This window comes from Scyliorhinus torazame, chromosome 1 (assembly GCF_047496885.1).
Source record: "Scyliorhinus torazame isolate Kashiwa2021f chromosome 1, sScyTor2.1, whole genome shotgun sequence".
NCBI classification, from domain to species: Eukaryota; Metazoa; Chordata; class Chondrichthyes; order Carcharhiniformes; family Scyliorhinidae; genus Scyliorhinus; species Scyliorhinus torazame.
In genome coordinates this window covers 236,482,272-236,499,951 of record NC_092707.1, presented here as the reverse complement: position 1 = coordinate 236,499,951, position 17,680 = coordinate 236,482,272, and the positions used below count along the sequence as shown (strand labels likewise).

The 17,680-nt window shown below is 43.3% G+C and overlaps 1 protein-coding gene across 12 annotated transcripts in view; it reads right to left on the bottom strand.

The window, feature by feature from the left end:
• Positions 1-17,680, bottom strand: part of afdna (afadin, adherens junction formation factor a) — a 323,280-nt gene that overhangs the window by 105,075 nt on the left and 200,525 nt on the right. For all 12 annotated transcript variants that reach the window (XM_072503518.1, XM_072503546.1, XM_072503555.1 and 9 more), the window contains 3 exons: positions 15,353-15,618; positions 12,834-12,977; positions 9,894-10,092 (listed from right to left, as the gene is read on the bottom strand). In XM_072503518.1, coding sequence (XP_072359619.1) covers positions 9,894-10,092; positions 12,834-12,977; positions 15,353-15,618 — 609 coding nt within the window. The remainder of the gene's footprint in view (positions 1-9,893; positions 10,093-12,833; positions 12,978-15,352; positions 15,619-17,680) is intronic.

Below are 17,680 nucleotides of genomic sequence, written 5' to 3'. Positions count from 1 at the left end.
CTCTATTTCTCTAATCTCAAAAAAGGGACAAAGATTCCCTTGAGTGTGGGTCTTCTAAGCCTATTTCATTATTAAATTTTAAAAAAATATAAATTTGGAGTACCCAATTATTTTTTTTCAAATCAAGGGGCAATTTAGCGCGGCCAATCCACCTAACCAGCACATCTTTGGGTTGTGGGGATGAAACCCATGCAGACATGGGGAGAATGTGCAAACTCCACACGGACAGTGACCCAGGGCCGGGATTCGAACCCGGGTCCTCAGCGCCGTATTCCCAGTGCCAACTACTGCGCCACCACGCTGCCCTTTCATTTGGGGCTTTTCACAGTAACTTAATTTGAAGCCTACTTGCGACAATAAGCGATTTTCATTATTAAATATTGCGCGAAACTACTATCTAAGGCTCTGGCGAAACGATTGAAGGGGTGCTTGCCAGAACTGATCTCGGAGGACCAGATAGGGCTTGTCAGGGGACGACAGTTGTCACCCAACATCAGGAGGCTTTTGAATGTGGTCATGCCACCCTCTGTAGAGCAGGTGCCAAAGGTAATCATCTCCATGGATATGGAGAAGGCCTTTGACCTGGTGGAGTGGAGCCAACTCTTCAAGGTTTTGGGACAATTTGGGTTAGGTCCTACTTTTACTTCCTGGGTGAAACTGCGATATAATGCCTGGCTAGTGTCCGGACCAATGCTGTGGGCTCAGGATATTTCCAACTACACAGGGGCACAAGACAGAGATTCCCGCTGTCCCCACTGTTGTTCGCCCTAGCGATTGAACTGTTGCCCATTGCGCTTAGATTGTCAGGGGAATGGAAAGGTATGGGGGGTGGGGGTGAAGAACATAGAGTGTCCTTTTATGCAGACGATTTGTTGTTGGTCTTCTTTGATCCTCTCCGATATGGGAGAAATTATGGAACTGTTGAAAAAATTTGGATCCTTCATGCAAGCTGAACTTGGCTGGTCTGGTGGAGGTGGTGAAGGGGGACCCAAAGAGGTGGCATGCCCTCCCACTATCCTTGGCGGTTGAGTACATACGGTCAAATTGAACATTTGGCCGAGGTTTCTATTAGTGTTCCAGAGTCTTCCGATCTTCCTCTGTAACTTTTTTTTCCCTACGGTTAATAGATTAATCTCTGCCTTTGTCTCGGCAGGAAAGACTCCCAGGATTAGAAGAGCCTCCCTGCAGAGAGGGTAACAATTGGGTGGGTTGGCACTACCAAACCTGATACTGTATTACTGGGCGGCAAACATTGCAAAAGTGGGAAAATGGTTTGAGGGGCTGGGGCGAGGATGGATTGAGGAGACCTCTTGTGTAGGTTCTTGTCTAAGGATGTTGGTTACAGCTCCTCTTACATTCTCCCCGGCCAGACTCTCGACGAACCCGATAATTGTGGCACCTTTAAGAGTTTGGAACCAGTTTAGGCATTATTTTAGACTGGGGGATATGTCATTACTGTCACCAATTTGTGGTAATCATAGACTTGCACCAGGGCTGGATGCAATGTACAAGATCTGGAGGAGAAAAGGGGTTGAGAAGTTCAAGGAATTGTTTGTGGAAGGTTGGTTTGAGGGTTTCGAGGAAATTAAGGAAAAATGTTGTCATTGAGGATCTGGAGAAGGCAATGGAGGAGACTTTTGCCCCAAATCGGGCGACCATGGACAAGATGGATCAGCGGACAGAGGTACAAAGGGCGACGATACAGAAGGTGGAAGTGGCACCCTTTCACTATAGTGATTGGATTGTGTCCCTGGAGGCAGAGGTGGCTGGCTGAGGAGCGTAGAGTGCTAAAGGTCAAGGTTGATGATCAGGGGAACCGCTCCAGACACCAAAGCTCAAGAGTCGTTGGGCTGCTAGAGGCCTCAAACTCCACGGACTATATGTCCAAGATGTTCGAAACGTTGGCGGGGGAAGGCGTATTTCCGACCCCACCCGAGTTGGACTAGGCCCATCAGTTGCTGAGGCAGAAGCCCAGGTCTGGGGAGCCACCACGGGTGATCATAGTCAGGTTTCATCAACCTGGATAAGGAGTGGATCCTGAGGCGGCCGAATGACCATAGAGAATGTACATGGGAGGGCCATGCCCTTAGAATATATCAGGATGTTCATACAGAGCTGGCGAGAAGATATGCAACGTTTAATAAGGCCAAGGCCACGCTGTAGAAGTGCAACATGAGGTTTGGTGTGGTGTACTCTTCTAGTCTTTGGGCGACTGAAGGACAAAGACAGAATCAGGACAGAATCCTGATTCACCCGAGGAAGGAGCTGTGCTCCGAAAGCTAGTGATTCGAAACAACCTGTTGGGACTTCAACCTGGTTTTGTAAGACTTCTTACTGTGCTCACCGCAGTCCAACGCTGGCATCTCCGCATCCCGGGAGATAGTGCAGGTTAGGGACTTGGGTGGCGGGTTTTCTTGACGCAGAGGAGGTTAATGAGGCTTTTTTACTTTGGGTTACATGAGTCAAAGCCCCCGGAGAATTCATCAATGAAGCAATTTTTGGATGGGTTGAGCTTGCCAGAGGTGGAGCAGGAGAGAAGGGAAAGGAGATCATGAGCTGTATTCAGCTAATGCAGACGCACAAAGCATCGTGTCCGGATGGGTTCCCCATTGAATTTTACAAACAGTTTTTGGTCAGTTCTTCCCACCTCTGATCGATATGTTTAATGCTTCCGTGTCCGGCCAGCCAGCCATGCTGGCACAGGTGTCAATTTTGTTGCCCTGAAGAAGGATCCCTTGGAATGTGGGTCATAACCAGTCTATTTTGCTGTTAAACGCTGATGCCAAGTTGTTAGCAATGCGTTTAGAGTCTTGCCTACCTGTGGTGATTTTGGAGCAGCAGACTGGATTTGTTAAGGGTCGGCAGTTGTCTGCCAATATCAGGAGATTGTTAAATGTTGTGTTGCCGCCCTCTTTAAGGACCAAGCCAGAGGTGATTATTTTGATGGATGCGGAGAAGGCATTCAATAAGGTTGAGTGGGGATACCTCGGAGATCCTGGGGTGGTTTGGCTTTGGGTCAAATGATTTTGTACAGGGTCCCCACCGCGAGTGTATGTACCAATACCCTGAGCTTGGGTTATTTCCAATTGAACAGGGGTACAAGGCAGGGGTGTGCGTTGTCTCCGCTTTTGTTTGCCATAGCAATTGGGCCACTGGCCATTGCATTGAGCTTGTCTAACAGATTTGGGAGGATAGAGCATTGGGGGAGGGAGCACAACGTGTACTCATATGCGGACGATTTGTTACTATCTTTCGAGGACCCACTCGCCAACGTGGGGGAATTGTTCAGGAAGTTTGGCTCCTTTTCAGGGTACAAGTTGAATCTGGGCACGGGTGAAGATTTTCCGGCAAACCACCCAGGGAGGGGAGCTGATTTGGGGAAGCTGCAGTTTCGTCCAGATAGGACTCATTTCCGGTATCTGGGTGGCCCATGACTAGACCTCACTTCACAAACTTAAACTTTTCTAGTCTGGTGGATGGGGTGAAGGCTGATTTGAAAAGATGGGATACCCTCTTGGTGAAGATGAATATTCAGCCAGGTTTTTTTGCTCTTGTTCCAGTGTCTCCCAGTCTTTCTTCCCAAGGTTTTCTTTTGCCAGGTTAATAAATTGATAACTGCTGTTGTTTGAGTTGTTAAGACTCCTCAGGTTCATAGGATGTTTTTTGCAAAGGGTTAGGTAGTTGAGGAGTGGGGGGTTGGCACTTCCTAATCTGTTCTAAATTTGAAAAACTAGAGTAATTAACTAAGTAGAGGAGTAACTAGGAGATTAGTGCATTTGGCATTTAATATTTATAGGACAAATCTAGCGCAAGGGACCATATAGTGTCATGTGAGGGTACCTTTAAGACATTGATGTTTAAACAATGTACCTTTAAGAAAAAGTGATGTCAGAGAGTGGGTGGGGCTGAGGTCAGGTCAGCTCTTTTGCAGTTTAGTTTTTGGCAGTTTGAAAAGTGCCTAGCTAGTTTTGCTGAGAGCAGTTTAAAAGTGCCTGGCTGTTTTGCTGTGAGCTGGTTAAAAGGAGAAAGCCAATTTGAGACAGCAGCTTGAGAAGTTCTGGTTTGCTGTGAGTTGCTTGAAGGGAGAAAGCCAGTTGGAAAAAGCAGTTTGTGTGTGTGTCCAGAGAGCTGCAGGAAGAAAGCAAGGTGCTGGAGCTGAAGTCAATCAAGCTAATATATTTCTGCCATTCTACAGAAAATATATATATCCTTTAAACTGATGTGATACTGTTTAAAGGTGTTAAGTCTCTTGGAAGGTTGAAGGAACATTTTAAGGAGTTATTTACTGTTGCAATATTTTCTGAGTTATCTTTGAAGTAAGGGGTGTTAAGAGATCCAATGTTTATTTATGTTAAGTTGAGTTCATGGAATAAACAGTGTTTTGTGTTTAAAAACCCACGTGTTCATAATTGAAACACATCTAGGGAAAAAGGCCATGTGCTAGGAAAAGCAGCAAATAGGTTAAAGGGTGAAGTTGGCTAAACTCCATGATACATTTTGGGGTTCTGAAAACGCCTCGCCCATAACAATTGGGGGTTCGAGGGGGATAAAAGTCTATCTATTGGATTGGCTTTTGTGAACTTAAAGACAGTGAAGGATTGTTGCTTTTCCGGTGTGGTATTTTAGTTTAAGTGGGGAGAGTGTTGTGAACAATGGCTCTTTCAGAGGCTCAGACGTTTTTTGGGGGTGGAGAAAAAACAGTTTGTGTGTGTGTGTTGGAAGTCTCTTGGAATTTGAAGGAACATTTTAAGGAGTTATTTACTGTTGCAATATTTTCTGAGTTATCTTTGAAGTAACGGTGTTAAGAGATCCAATGTTTATTTAAGATGTTAAGTTGAGTTCATGGGATAAATAGTGTTTTGTGTTTTAAAAACAGATGTAATTGAAACACCACATCTAGGGAAAAAGCAGTGTGCTAGGAAAAGCAACAAATCCATTAAAGAGAGAGGTTGGTTGAACTCCATGATACATTTTGGGGTTCTGAAAACGCCTCGCCCATAACAATAGTTAATATTAATTTAGATTAATAAGTATTTATTTTGATGTGATTAATTAATTAGTACTAAATTGAATAACTATTTATTTTCATGTAATTAATTAATTGGTGCTAGAAATGTCAGTCAGCTGGTGCAGTGCTCTAGCTGTGAAATGTGGTAGGTCTGTGATGCTTCCAGCATTCTGGATGACTATATCTTCAGGAAATGTACCCAATGGCAGCTCCTCACAGGCTGCGTGGTTTGGTTGGAGCAGCAGTTGGATGTACTTAAGAGCATGCAGATGGCGGAAAGCGTCATAGACACCAGTTATAGAGACGTGGTCACACCCAAGGTGCAGGCAGACAGATGGGTGACCTCTAGAAAGGACAGGCAGTCTGTGCAGGAATCTCCCGTGGCTGTTCCCCTCTCTAGTATACCATTTTAGATACTGTTGGGGAGGATGGCCTATCGGGGGAAAACAACAGCAGTGGCCAGAGCAATGGTACCACGTGTGGCTCTGTTGATCAGCAGAGAGCGTTAAAGAGAAGAGCAATCGTCATAGAGGACTCCATAGTTAGGCACACATATAGGAACTTCTGTGGTCATGAAAAATACTCCAGGATTGTGTGTTGTCTCTCAGGTGTCAGGGTCCGGAATGTCACTGAATGGCTGCAGGGTATCATGAAGGGGGAGGGTGATAAGGCGGAGGTCATGGTACATGTTGGTACCAATGACATAGATAGAAAGAGGGATGAGGTCCTGCATCAAGAATTCAGGGAGTTAAGCAATCGATTAAAGTGCAGGACTCTTGGGTTGTAATCTCTGGATTTCTCCCAGTGCCATGTGCTAGTGAGTACAGGAATAGGAGAATAGCACAGATAAATGCATGGCTTAAGAGTTGGTGCAGGAGGGAGGGTTTTGAGATTCCTGGACCATTGGCACCATTTTTGGAGAAGGTGGGACCTGTACAAGCGGGACGGTCTACATCTAAACCAGAGTGGGATTAACAACCTTGCTGGTGGGTTTGCTAGTGCCATTGGGAAGAGTTTAAACTAGTTTGGCAGGGGGAGGGAACGCAGACAGATAGCAGAATAGGGTCACAGTATAACATAGAAAGGCAATTAGGTCAGTGCGAATACAACGGTATTAAGTTTCAAGGGAGTAAGACAAGGCTGGATGGCCTCTACTTTAATACCAGGAGTATTAATGGGCAAAACGGATGAGTGAAGGGTGATGATTGACACATGTAATTATGATATAATAGCTATCACAGAGTCATGGTTGAGTGAGGGGCAGGATTGGCAGCTTAACACCCCAGGATATAGAATCTTCAGGCAAGAGAGGAGGGGGTAAAAGAGGAGATATTGCATTATTAGTTAGGAGACAGTTACTGCAGTAAGGAGAGATGTATATGGAGGGGGCATCAAATGAAGCTTGGTGGGTAGAGCTTAGGAATAAAATAAAGACAGCTACGTTGCGAGGTGATTATCATAGATCTCCAGATAGTCTGTGGGAAATCGGGGAGCAAATATGTGCACAATTTGGGGAGAGGTGTAAAAATAAGAGGGTATTTATATTAAGTGATTTCAACTTTCCCAAAATTAATTGGGATAGCCATCATGTTATGGCCTTAGATGGAGTAGAGTTCTGAAAATGTATACAGCAGAACTTTTTGGCTAAATTTGTAGAGGTTCAAAACAAGGGATGGTGCAGTGCTGTACCTAATTCTGGGGAATGAAGTTGGACAGGTGGTTGATGTGCTGGTGGGGGGAGCATTTTAGTGATAATGGTTCAATTTAAATTTGTTATGGACAAGGAAATAGACAAGTTGCAAAAAAAGGTTTTGGATTTTTTTTGGGGGGCGGGTGAGAGAAAGAGTAGATTTTAACAAAAGAAAACAGGATCTGGCCACGGCAGACTGGAAAGTGTTACTTGTGGGGAAATCTACAGAAGAGCGGGGAGGGGGGGTTCGAAAATGAAATCGAGAGGGTACAGATCCAATGTGTTCTCTCTAGGGTACAGGAAGGTGCAACAAACCCAGAGAACCATGGATAACCCGAGACACTCAGGATACAATGAGAAGGATAAGAGGCGTTTAAGCTTTTAACAAGTAGAAGGGGAATAAGTCTGCAGAGGCATTAGTGGAGGACAGAAAGTGCAGGATGGAGCTTAAGAAATTAATTAGGATAGCAAAGAGGGAATATAAGAAAGCACTGGCTGGTAAAAGTATGGAAAATCCCAAGATATTCTAAAAGTATATCAATGGGAAGAGGATAACCAGGGGAAGTGTAGGGCCATTAAGGACCAAGGGGGGTATCTGTTGGTGGAGCCAGAAGACATTGGTAGGGTGTTGAACGAATATTTCAGATCTGTCTTCACCCAAGAGAATGAGCAGGTAGTTATGGAACTCTGGGAGAGAGATTGAGGGGTTCTTCAGCAAATTGTCATAGGGAGTGACAAGGCATTGGAGGTGATGGCAGGTTTCAAAGTGGACAAATCACTAGGTCCAGATGAATTGTGTCCCAGACTGCTGTGGGAGGCGAGGGAGGAGATTGCTGGGGCTCTGACCCAAAGTTTTAATTCCTCTCTGGCCACGGGGGAGGTGCCAGAGGACTGGAGAACAGCTAATGTGGTCCCACTATTTAAGAAAGGTTGTAGAGACAAGCCAGGGAACTACAGGCCAGTGAGTCGCACGTCAGTGGTTGGGAAACTATCGAAGAAGATTCTGAAGGAGCAAATCTATCTGCACTTGGAGAGGCAAGGTTTGATCAGGGAAAGTCCGCATGACTTTGTCAGAGGGAGGTCATACCTAACAAATTTGATTGAATATTTAGAGCATGTGACCAAGTGTGCAGATGAGGGTAGTGCAGTTGATGTAGTTTACATGGATTTCAGCAAAGCCTTTGACAAGGTCCCACATGGGAGATTACTTAAGAAGGCAAGTGCACATGAGATAACAGGGTGAATTCATAATTGGCTTAGCGGTAGGAAACCGAGGGTGATGATAGACAGCCGCTTTAGTGTCTGGAAGTGGCGTACCACAGGGATCCATGCTGGGCCCCCTATTGTTTGTCATTTGTACCCAAGTCATTGTTAGAATATAGCTTTATGCAGTATCTCACCAAAACAGAAACATTGTTCATCTTTTGAACTCACTAAAGCTGGAATCAAGGATAAAATTCTTAAGGGTAAAAATTCTTTGTGCAGGACCAGAGGGATTTGGGTGTATATGTGCATAGATTATTGAAGATGGCAGGGCAGGTGGAAAGAGCAGTTGATAAAACATATATTATTCTGAGCTTTATTAATAGGGGCAGAGTACAAGAGTATGGAGATTTTGCTGAACATGTATACAAGACACTAGTTAGACTGCAGGTGAAGTATTTTGTGCGGTTCTGGGCACCACACTATAGCAAGGATATGAGGTAATTGAGAGCGCGCAGAAGGTTTACAAGAATGGTTCCAGGGATAAGAAATTTTATGAGGGGTTGGAGAGGTAGGGACTGTCCTCCTTGGAGAGAAGAAGAGATTTGTTAGAGGCAATAATGAAAGGGCTGGGCAGAGTAGATAGGGAGAAGTTGTTCCCACTCGTAAAAAGGATCAAGAGGGTACAGATTTAAAAGCAGATGTGATGAGAGAATTATTTTCACACAACCAGCGTTTTGGGTCTGGAATGCGCTGCCTGGAAGCGTGGTGGAGGCAGGTTCAATTAAAGCATTCAAGAGTGGCATTAGATGATTACTTGAATTGAAACAGGGGAAAAGGCAGAGGAAGCCAGAGGCACTAAGCCATGATATTCATTTAAAGTGCCGGTGCAGACACGAAGGGCCAAATGGCTTCCTTCTGCGCCATAACTACTTTGCGATTCGGTCATCAACAAGCTTTACCAGGACAGGGTGAAGTATAAAGCATCTTAGATTTGCCTAATTTTGTCACCCCTGCATTACAGCACATGCACCTCCAGCTGGATAGCAATCAGAATCCCTGGGCAGATGTCCCGTTGCTAGTTCAATAGCCTCCACCAGGATACTAGCTAATTCAGCAAAGGCCGAGAGTAATATATGAGTAATTCCTGGCATACTTGACTCACTGATTTAATTGAAGAGATTCATAGCAACCCTGTTAACTCTTAACATAAAACATGGAGAGAACAATTTGGTTATAATCTAACAGTCCTAAATTTACTGAGGTTGCAAATTAGTTTGGAGGCACATGTACACGATATTTCAGATTTGGTGATAATTTGTAAATTTAAAGTCTAAATTATTTTGAGGTGGCAAGTTATTGTTCAATTATCAGTTCAAGGACACCGTGGTCCTATAGAAACTAGCCTCCGAAGCAGATAATCGAAAATAATGGCACCGTGGCACAATGGCTAGCACTGCAACCTCACAGCGCCAGAGACCAGGGTTCAATTCCAGCCTTGGATGACAATGTGAAGTTTGCAATTTCTCCCAGTGTCTGCATGGATTCCTCCAGGTTCTCTGGTTTCCTCTCACAGTTGAAAGATGTGCAGGTTAGGTGGATTGGCCATGCTAAATTTCCCCTTAGTGTCCAAAGATACGCAGGTTAAGCTACGAGGTTGTGGGATGTGCCTAGGTAAGGTGGCCTTTTGGAGGGTTGGTGCAAACTCGATGGGTCAAATGGTCTCCTTCTGCATTGTAGGGATTCTATGAGCATGAAATACCTGGTAAAATCCAAAAGTTTAGCTATCAAATGGCAAGTCTTCCAATAAAATTGTTGAAGGGCAATATAAACATATTCAACTATTCCAATTTTTAAAAAAAAGAACATGGTAACCAGCAAGGGATTTGCATTTGTCACAGTTGGTTTTGCAATATACCCCCCTTAGGCAAAAGCGATATAGCATTTTCAATAATTTTCCACCACTGGGAGCAATAAATTGAAAAATATTACCTCTCTGGCAAAGTGGTTCTAAGAATTCCTGAAGACCATTAGGAATGTTCCTGACAACATCACAAGAATATCCATCTTCAGGTAATAGAAATGGGAGCTGTAGGTCAGGGTCCTCTTCCAGTTGCACCTCCCTACCATCACTGCGAGCAAGTTCATCAGCTGTGTTCTCTGCTAATGCCACTACATTTTCAATCAACTCCTAAAAAAGTAAAAACAATTGCTGGTCAATGTGCATTGCTAACAAAAATGGAACAAATGCTATGTTACATCACATATTTATTCTGTTTACCAAAGCAGTTTGACTCGCTGGCTGATTAAAAGAGTGGATTGCATGATGCATTTTGAAGAGTTATCTCAGGGTGACAGAACAGCACCACTACTACCAGCAATAAATTAAGCAAAAAAGTAGGAAGTGGTCTATGGGGAAGGGAAAAATCTTCCATAATAGCCAAACTGAAAGCGGAGAGAACATCGACACACTGAGTTGGGAATCCGAGATCTAAGTATTTATGGTTTCAAAATGAAGTATTTTTGAGCAGGTTATCAATCTTGAAATATTTTAAACATAAAATACTACAAATCTTAACAATCCTACTTGAACTACATACTGCTGCTGAGAGACACGCCAATAGGAAGCTCCACGCTACTTTTAGCCGCAGTATGGATGCAATAGGCTTCTGGGGGCCTGGGTGGGGAGTAATGAAGGAGTAAATTACCCGAGTCAAGGGACTTAAGGAAAGCTGCAGTGAGTTGGGGTGAACATATTTGGGTTTGCTTTCTCAAAAGAACAGTCTGGGGCTTTTAAAAATAAAAGGTGCTCTTGGGACATTGTCGCTCCAAGATTTTTATTGAATTCAAATTTCTCGATCTGCCATGGTGGGATAAGAATCCAGCTCCCCAAAGCATTATGCCGGGTCTCTGGATTCCTAATCCAGCGACAACACCACGATACCATCATAGTCGCTCCAAGTCGAAGCACATTTCGGGGGACTGGAATAACGAGTAGGCTTGGTGGATTCCGTTCTTTGTAGGATATTAATGAACGAGTGAAGTCTTTATGGCAAAACCAACAGCCATTATGCTCATTTATTCTGACAACCCATGAATGACCTGATTTAGAACTTGAGACTTCTGGGTCGTTAGTCTGGGACCATAACTACTCCATTACCATGCAAGATAACTGTAGCTACAGTTCCATGTAGAGTGCAACTAGGCAGATCCTGATTTTGTTTATTTTAATATCAAAGAGTGAATGGCGTGGACCAATATTGCATCTTTTATTTTTCATTGCTTGGTGAAACAGTGGTCGTTTGCTTGCAATACAGCGAGTTGGGTCTTTTGAGTTTTCTCCCGGTCCCTTCATTTGCTGTTTTTGCAACAGCTATGTGGGAGATGTTCCCAATTCCTGAAGTTCCTGCAGCTAATGTAAATCAGCGAACAACATGATAAAAAAATTTATTTCGGAATTTCCATGATCATAAAGTCCATTGTGATTAATTTTATTGATTTTCTACCTCCAACCATAGACACATCATAAAAAAGCTTCCATACAGACAGTATCCCTCAAAACTGTGTGGACGCAATTTCCATTGTCCTAACCTGGTACTGTGCATGCAAGCTTCAAGCTTTTCACAAACACCCAGGATCAAACCCAATCTCTTCATTATTTTTTTAGAAATATATCTGGCACTTCATACCTTTGTACAGTACACTAATCTTTTATCTCAGGTCTAAATGTCTTCTTGCTACAGAGCCTTAGTAAAACACTAGCTTTCCTCTCTCTTTAATGCCTATTTTGGCTGCTATCTGTTCAAAACATATTTTATAAATTTAAACTTGCGCTTTCTACAATGCCATTCATTACCTCAGGACATCCCAAAACACTTTACAACCAAATTACTTTTCAAGCTCTGTCACTGTGGCAACATAGGAATGTAGCAGCCAATTTATGCGCAGCAAGATCCCACACATTGAGAAGATCCTCCTTTATATTTAAAAAAAGGTTTGCTGCCAAGTTGAAATTGGAAATCATGATTTTGTCCATATCATAGATTATCATAGAATTTACAGTGCAGAAGGAGGCCATTCGGCCCATCAAGTCTGCACCGGCTCTTGGAAAGAGCACCTTACCCAAGGTGCACACCTCCACCCTATCCCCATAACCCAGTAACCCCACCCAACACTAAGGGCAATTTTGGACACTAAGGGCAATGTATCATGGCCAATCCACCTAACCTGCACATCTTTGGACTGTGGGAGGAAACCGGAGCACCCGGAAGAAACCCACGCACACACGGGGTGGATGTGCAGACTCCGCACAGACAGTGACCCAAGCTGGTATCGAACCTGGGACCCTGGAGCTGTGAAGCAATTGTGCTATCCACAATGCTACCGTGCTGCCCTCAATCTATCCTCATCTCCCAGTTTTCAACTTACTGTTCTGCAGCTTCAAATGGAATCAAGTATCATGAATGCATTTATGATTTTACTTTTCACTTCATTTATAAGGAAAGCATCAAAATTTAGGGCAGGTCTAAATTTCCTTCAACTATTAATCTGTCAACTACTAGCAGTCAGCAAATATCCCTAAACACATCTCAGTACTTATTTTCTTAAAAAAAAAAATTTCTTATTTAATTGTACCCAAAATATTTAACTCAATTGCTGTCCATCAAATGCACACAGCTGGCATTTTTGGTCAGGATTGTGCAGCCAATAAGAACATGCACACTCCCTTCTCTCTCGCTCCCTCCACCCCCCCAACCCTTGTAAACACTTGGCAATCTGAGAAATCTCTCCCTTTTCACTTCCTCCACCATCCCCAACTTTTTTTGGGCTTGTCAAAGGTTTCAATGCTAAACAATGCCAACAAGGTAACTCCATTAGTACCCAAAATACAACCACAAAAATGAAATAATTGCAGGTTAGCAATTTAGATACCTGAGGGATATAGGGTTCATCCTGTGCACAGTGATAACTTTGAAGCAGCGCTTGCAGCTGCAATGAATTCAACTTAAAGCAAGTGTTGTTGATGTTTGAAACGTCTTCTGCCAAATATTTATCCATCGTTAACAATGTCGTTGCCTAAAATAGTAAAAATAAGTTCAGATTTCTGCACCAAAATCATTTCACTTTCCCATTCAAATTATGGGGCTAGTTCAACACATTTCAATAGACATGATAAATTATTTTTTAATAAATAATATTTCGAGCAGCATGTTGACTCTGCCAATTATGTTACATGCAACACCCTATTTTACTGTATTGACATTTAATTTGTTTGTTCTGATGAAAGGTCAACAGACCTGAAGCATTAATTCTCTTTTGCCCTCCACAAATGTAGCCAGACCTATTTCTAGCATTTCCTGTTTTCTTATTATGGTTAAACAAAATTGCCTTTAACAAATCCATGCTGGTTTTCCTTACTTAATCCACACTTGTCCAAGTGACCGTTAATTTTGTCCCGAATAATCACTAAATATTTGTTACCGCTGAGCACAAATTGATTGGGCTGCAGTGATGGGTTTATCCTTGCATTCTTGTTTTTTTTGAACAGGTGTATAAGATTTTAAATTCTCCAGTCCTCTGGCAGCCCCCATATTTAAAGATTAAAAGATTATGGCCAGGCCTGTGCAAAGTCTCACCCTTGCTTCTCTCAGCATTCTCAGATGCATTCTATCCAGTTCTGGTGACTCATTAACTTTAAGTACAACCAAGCTATGAATTGGTCAGCATCCTCTTCCTTGGTAAAGGCAGATGCAAAGTACTAATTCAGTACATGTGCCATGTCCCTCTTCATATATTCCCATTTTAGTTCCTGATCCACCACGTATGTTTTTACCATTAATACACCTTTAGAGGGCCTAAGGATGTTTTAAAAATATATTAGTAGAGTCTCTTCCCATACTCTCTCTTTGCCACTCATCCATTCATTTCCTCCCCCACCTCCCCTCCAAAATTCCGATACTCAGCCTAATTCTCATACACAACATATAATCAATGTGACAGCTGTGATATACACATTTTTAAAAATACTTCAACTTGGGGCAATTGCCATCCAAGGAGCTCTGGCTTTGGTTAGCCTACCTTTCCTCCTTGGGGAATATACCTCAAGTGTACCCAAAACCCACTCACCTTTAAAGTTGACCCATTGTTTGGTTACACCTTTGCCTGCCAATCTTTAATTCCAATTTAACTGGGCCTGATTCACCCCACTTAAATTGACCCTCCTTCGATTAAATATTTTTACTTGACATTTCCCATAGCATAACTAAGTGGCAGCACGGTAGCACAGTGGGTAGCACTATTGCTTCACAGCGCCCGGGTCAACGGTTCGATTCCCGGCTTGGGTCACGGTCTATGTGGAGTCTGCATATTCCCCCAGTGTCTGTGTGGGTTCCCCCGGGAGCTCCGGTTTCCTCCCACAAGTCCCGAATGACGTGCTGTTAGGTGAATTGGACATTCTGAATTCTACTTCTGTGTACCCGAACAGGTGCCAGAATGTGGCGACCAGGGGTTTTTCACAGTAACTTCATTGCAGTATTAATGTAAGCCTACTTGTGACAATAAAGATTATTATTATTATTGTAAACTGTATTATCCCATGACTATCATTTCTTAAAAGTTCCTGAGCTGTCACTTGATCAATGCAACACCTTGTTCTCCACAACTAGAACCAGATACCCTGGTGGGCTGGGGCTGTGGAAGACGATTAGGGACCACACCGCCTTGGTATGAATGTGATGGCTAAGGCTCAGAAAGGAGGGGACAAGAGCAGGAAAGGGTGAGGAGGGGGAACAGACATGCAGCAGACGAAGGGGAGCACCGCACTCGCAGGAAAGCTAGCTTCAGGAGATATGAGCAAGGGGTGGTGGTGGTGGGGGGGACCTCTTGTCAGGATCCAAAGGGAAAACAAAGTGACAAGCGGGAGAAGGGCTATAGGTGGGTTACGATGGATTACACATGGCAGCAAGGAACACAAAGGCATCGCAAACAGCCTTTGCAGGGACCCCGGGAGTGCAGGGGCTCATCCACATGGCTTACACATAGTTGGTAGCCATTTTGGGTGGCCCCTAGACAAAGGGAAGCCCTGGAGCGCCGAGGCCCCGCCTCATGGTGAGTACAATGACCACGGCAGTTTGTAATGGTCCCACCTTCCACAGAACCGATCCCAATGCCCCAGGAATCTGAAACCCTCCCTCTCTACTCTGACTAGCATGTGGCACTGGTAGTAATCCTTTGCGGTCACACTTCTCAACTTTCTTCCTATCTCCCTTATTTCTGCTTTTAGGACCAGATCCTTTCCTTACCCATATCATTTGTACTGTGTACCATTACCATTATCACTGGCTGTTCACCCTTCCCTCCTGAATGTCCTGTAAACGCTCTGAGACATCCTTGACCCTTGCACCAGGGAGAAAACATACTCTGCAGTGTTAAGCATAATTTCATTAACTGACCTGTACTATTCTGCTAAGATGACAGTCTGCAGCCAGTTCCAAGCCCTGTTTCTCAGCCCATGCTTCAATGTGACCAAGCTGCTGTCGGATGATGGCTCCCCAATAATGAGAACAGAGGCACGAGTCTGGCTCGGTGACCAGTTTATTGAATAGCCACATATTAATAAAGTGAAAAAGCTGAGAGAATAGTTGGATAGTGAGAGCAGCATTCACACGGCAACGACGCAATAAAGACATTGCTCCTGTCAATGTGTGCAAGACATCATCTGGAAAACAAAATGAAAATCATTGCCAAGCAAACTTTTGTTAAACACTTCAGCTGCAGAACTAATTTTGTGACTGAACAATTTTACATTCTGACATTTGATTTTTAGATTGCTTTGATATCTGTATGGTTTCATAAAGTTTGACTCAGCTCAAAGACAGACAAATTCAATTACAAGTCTAGCTACATGTGGACACTAAGGGACCATGTTTACCTTATTTGAATCAGTCTATTTATACGCGATTTTGTGAAAGCGAAACAGTTTTCATGTTGATTCATAATTGACTTGAGTTACAGACATGTATGCAAAATCTTATGGGTTTTATTCAGATTCTTTTTTGTTTAAAGCTCTAAAAGTAAAAACATTTAATTCTACTGTCTAAACATATAGAATGTTGCTGCCTAACATTATCAGCTAAGTTTGACTTTTTCCTCTACCTCTGTACATATGACACCACTATCACCAAGACAAGCATAATACCAATTATTTGTTGATCCTCTCCATTTTATCGAATCATAGAATTTCCAGTGCAGGAGGAGGCCATTTGGCCCATCGAGTCTACATCAGCCCTTGGAAAGAGCACCCTAACCAAGGCCACACCACCCAACACTATCCCCGTAACCCAGTAATCCCACCTAGCCCGAAGGGGAATTTAGCGTGGCCAATCCACCTAACCTGCACACCTTTGCACTGTGGGAGGAAACCGGAGCACCCGGAGGAAGCCCACGCAGACACAGGGAGACTCTGCACAGACAGTGACCCAAGCTGGGAATCGAACCTGGGACTCTGGAGCTGTGAAGCAACTGTACTAACCACTATGCTACCATGACTTTTTTAATGTTTACTAAGTGCAACTTTATTCCTTTTTTCCCCAAACAATTACTTAATTTGAGATTGTAGCCAAACTGCAGCATGAATAAAACAATCTAGTGCACCTTGTGCAAAATGACAACGTTCAAGATTACTCTGGACAGCATCCAATTTGAGCCATTGGTTAAGACCAAGACAGTCGTAATTCATGTTTTTGGTACATCCTTTGCATTTAATACAAGCTAGTCATTGGTCTTCTAAAGAGACCACTTGCATTTAAGGATAATTAAATAATTTGAAGTAAATGTGTCATCAGAAGATGAGGTACAGCCAAAAACCTGCTTCATACAATAAGGTTCAATCAGTGCCCAAATTCTCAGAATGTACTCGAAGAGGAAATTTGAGTTGCATGTACTTCAATCCTCAGAATAGAGAGAATGGGCTGGATTCTCCGTTCTGGAGACGCAAATGCATCTGACGGAGTAGAATTGGTCCAGGTCTCCTCTGGCACTAGGAATGGCCCACACTTTCCTTTTCTACGCAAATTTATACATTGCATTAGCCAGTAATTGACAGTTTTATTACTGCAAAGACAGTTGCATTACTCCAGGGACAGTTTGGTGGATTGTTTATCAATCTTTCCCTTCATGCTGAATGCATCTCCATTACCCTGCTTTGATTCTAACCACAATGTTTATAAACATTCCCACTATGACTGACAGTTACTCACCACATCCAAAGCAGCTAAGTGCTTTCTGCAGTGAAAAAGAGCAAGTCAAAGGATTTTTCTGAATATAAAAAAAGCACAGGAAGACGAGAAAGAGACCACCATCCAGTTACTGCAACACATTAGGTTTATTTTTGGTGTGGGGAAGCAGAAGAGGTGAAGGACATGAAAGTTAACCTAGCCACCAAGGGTGTGAATCAACTGACACAATTGATTTAAAGAGCAACTGCAATGACACAGGTTAACTGTAACTATGAACTGCGAGCAGTTCCTGCTGAGAATGAAAGAAGCATTTACACATGAATAAGCTATGGGCGAAGTGCCCCTCATTGTGGGAGGGAAGTCATATTATATGCTTGATGTGCAAACAGCAGGAGAATTGACTATGCCCTTGCAATCCTGCAGAGTTCAGAGCACAGAACAGACCAGGGTAAAGGGGTGTGAAGAGCTGGGCAATCCAGCCCTAAACCTAGGTAGCTGATGGTGTGACTCAAAGATTATAAAAAGGGACAACATTGAAGTGGC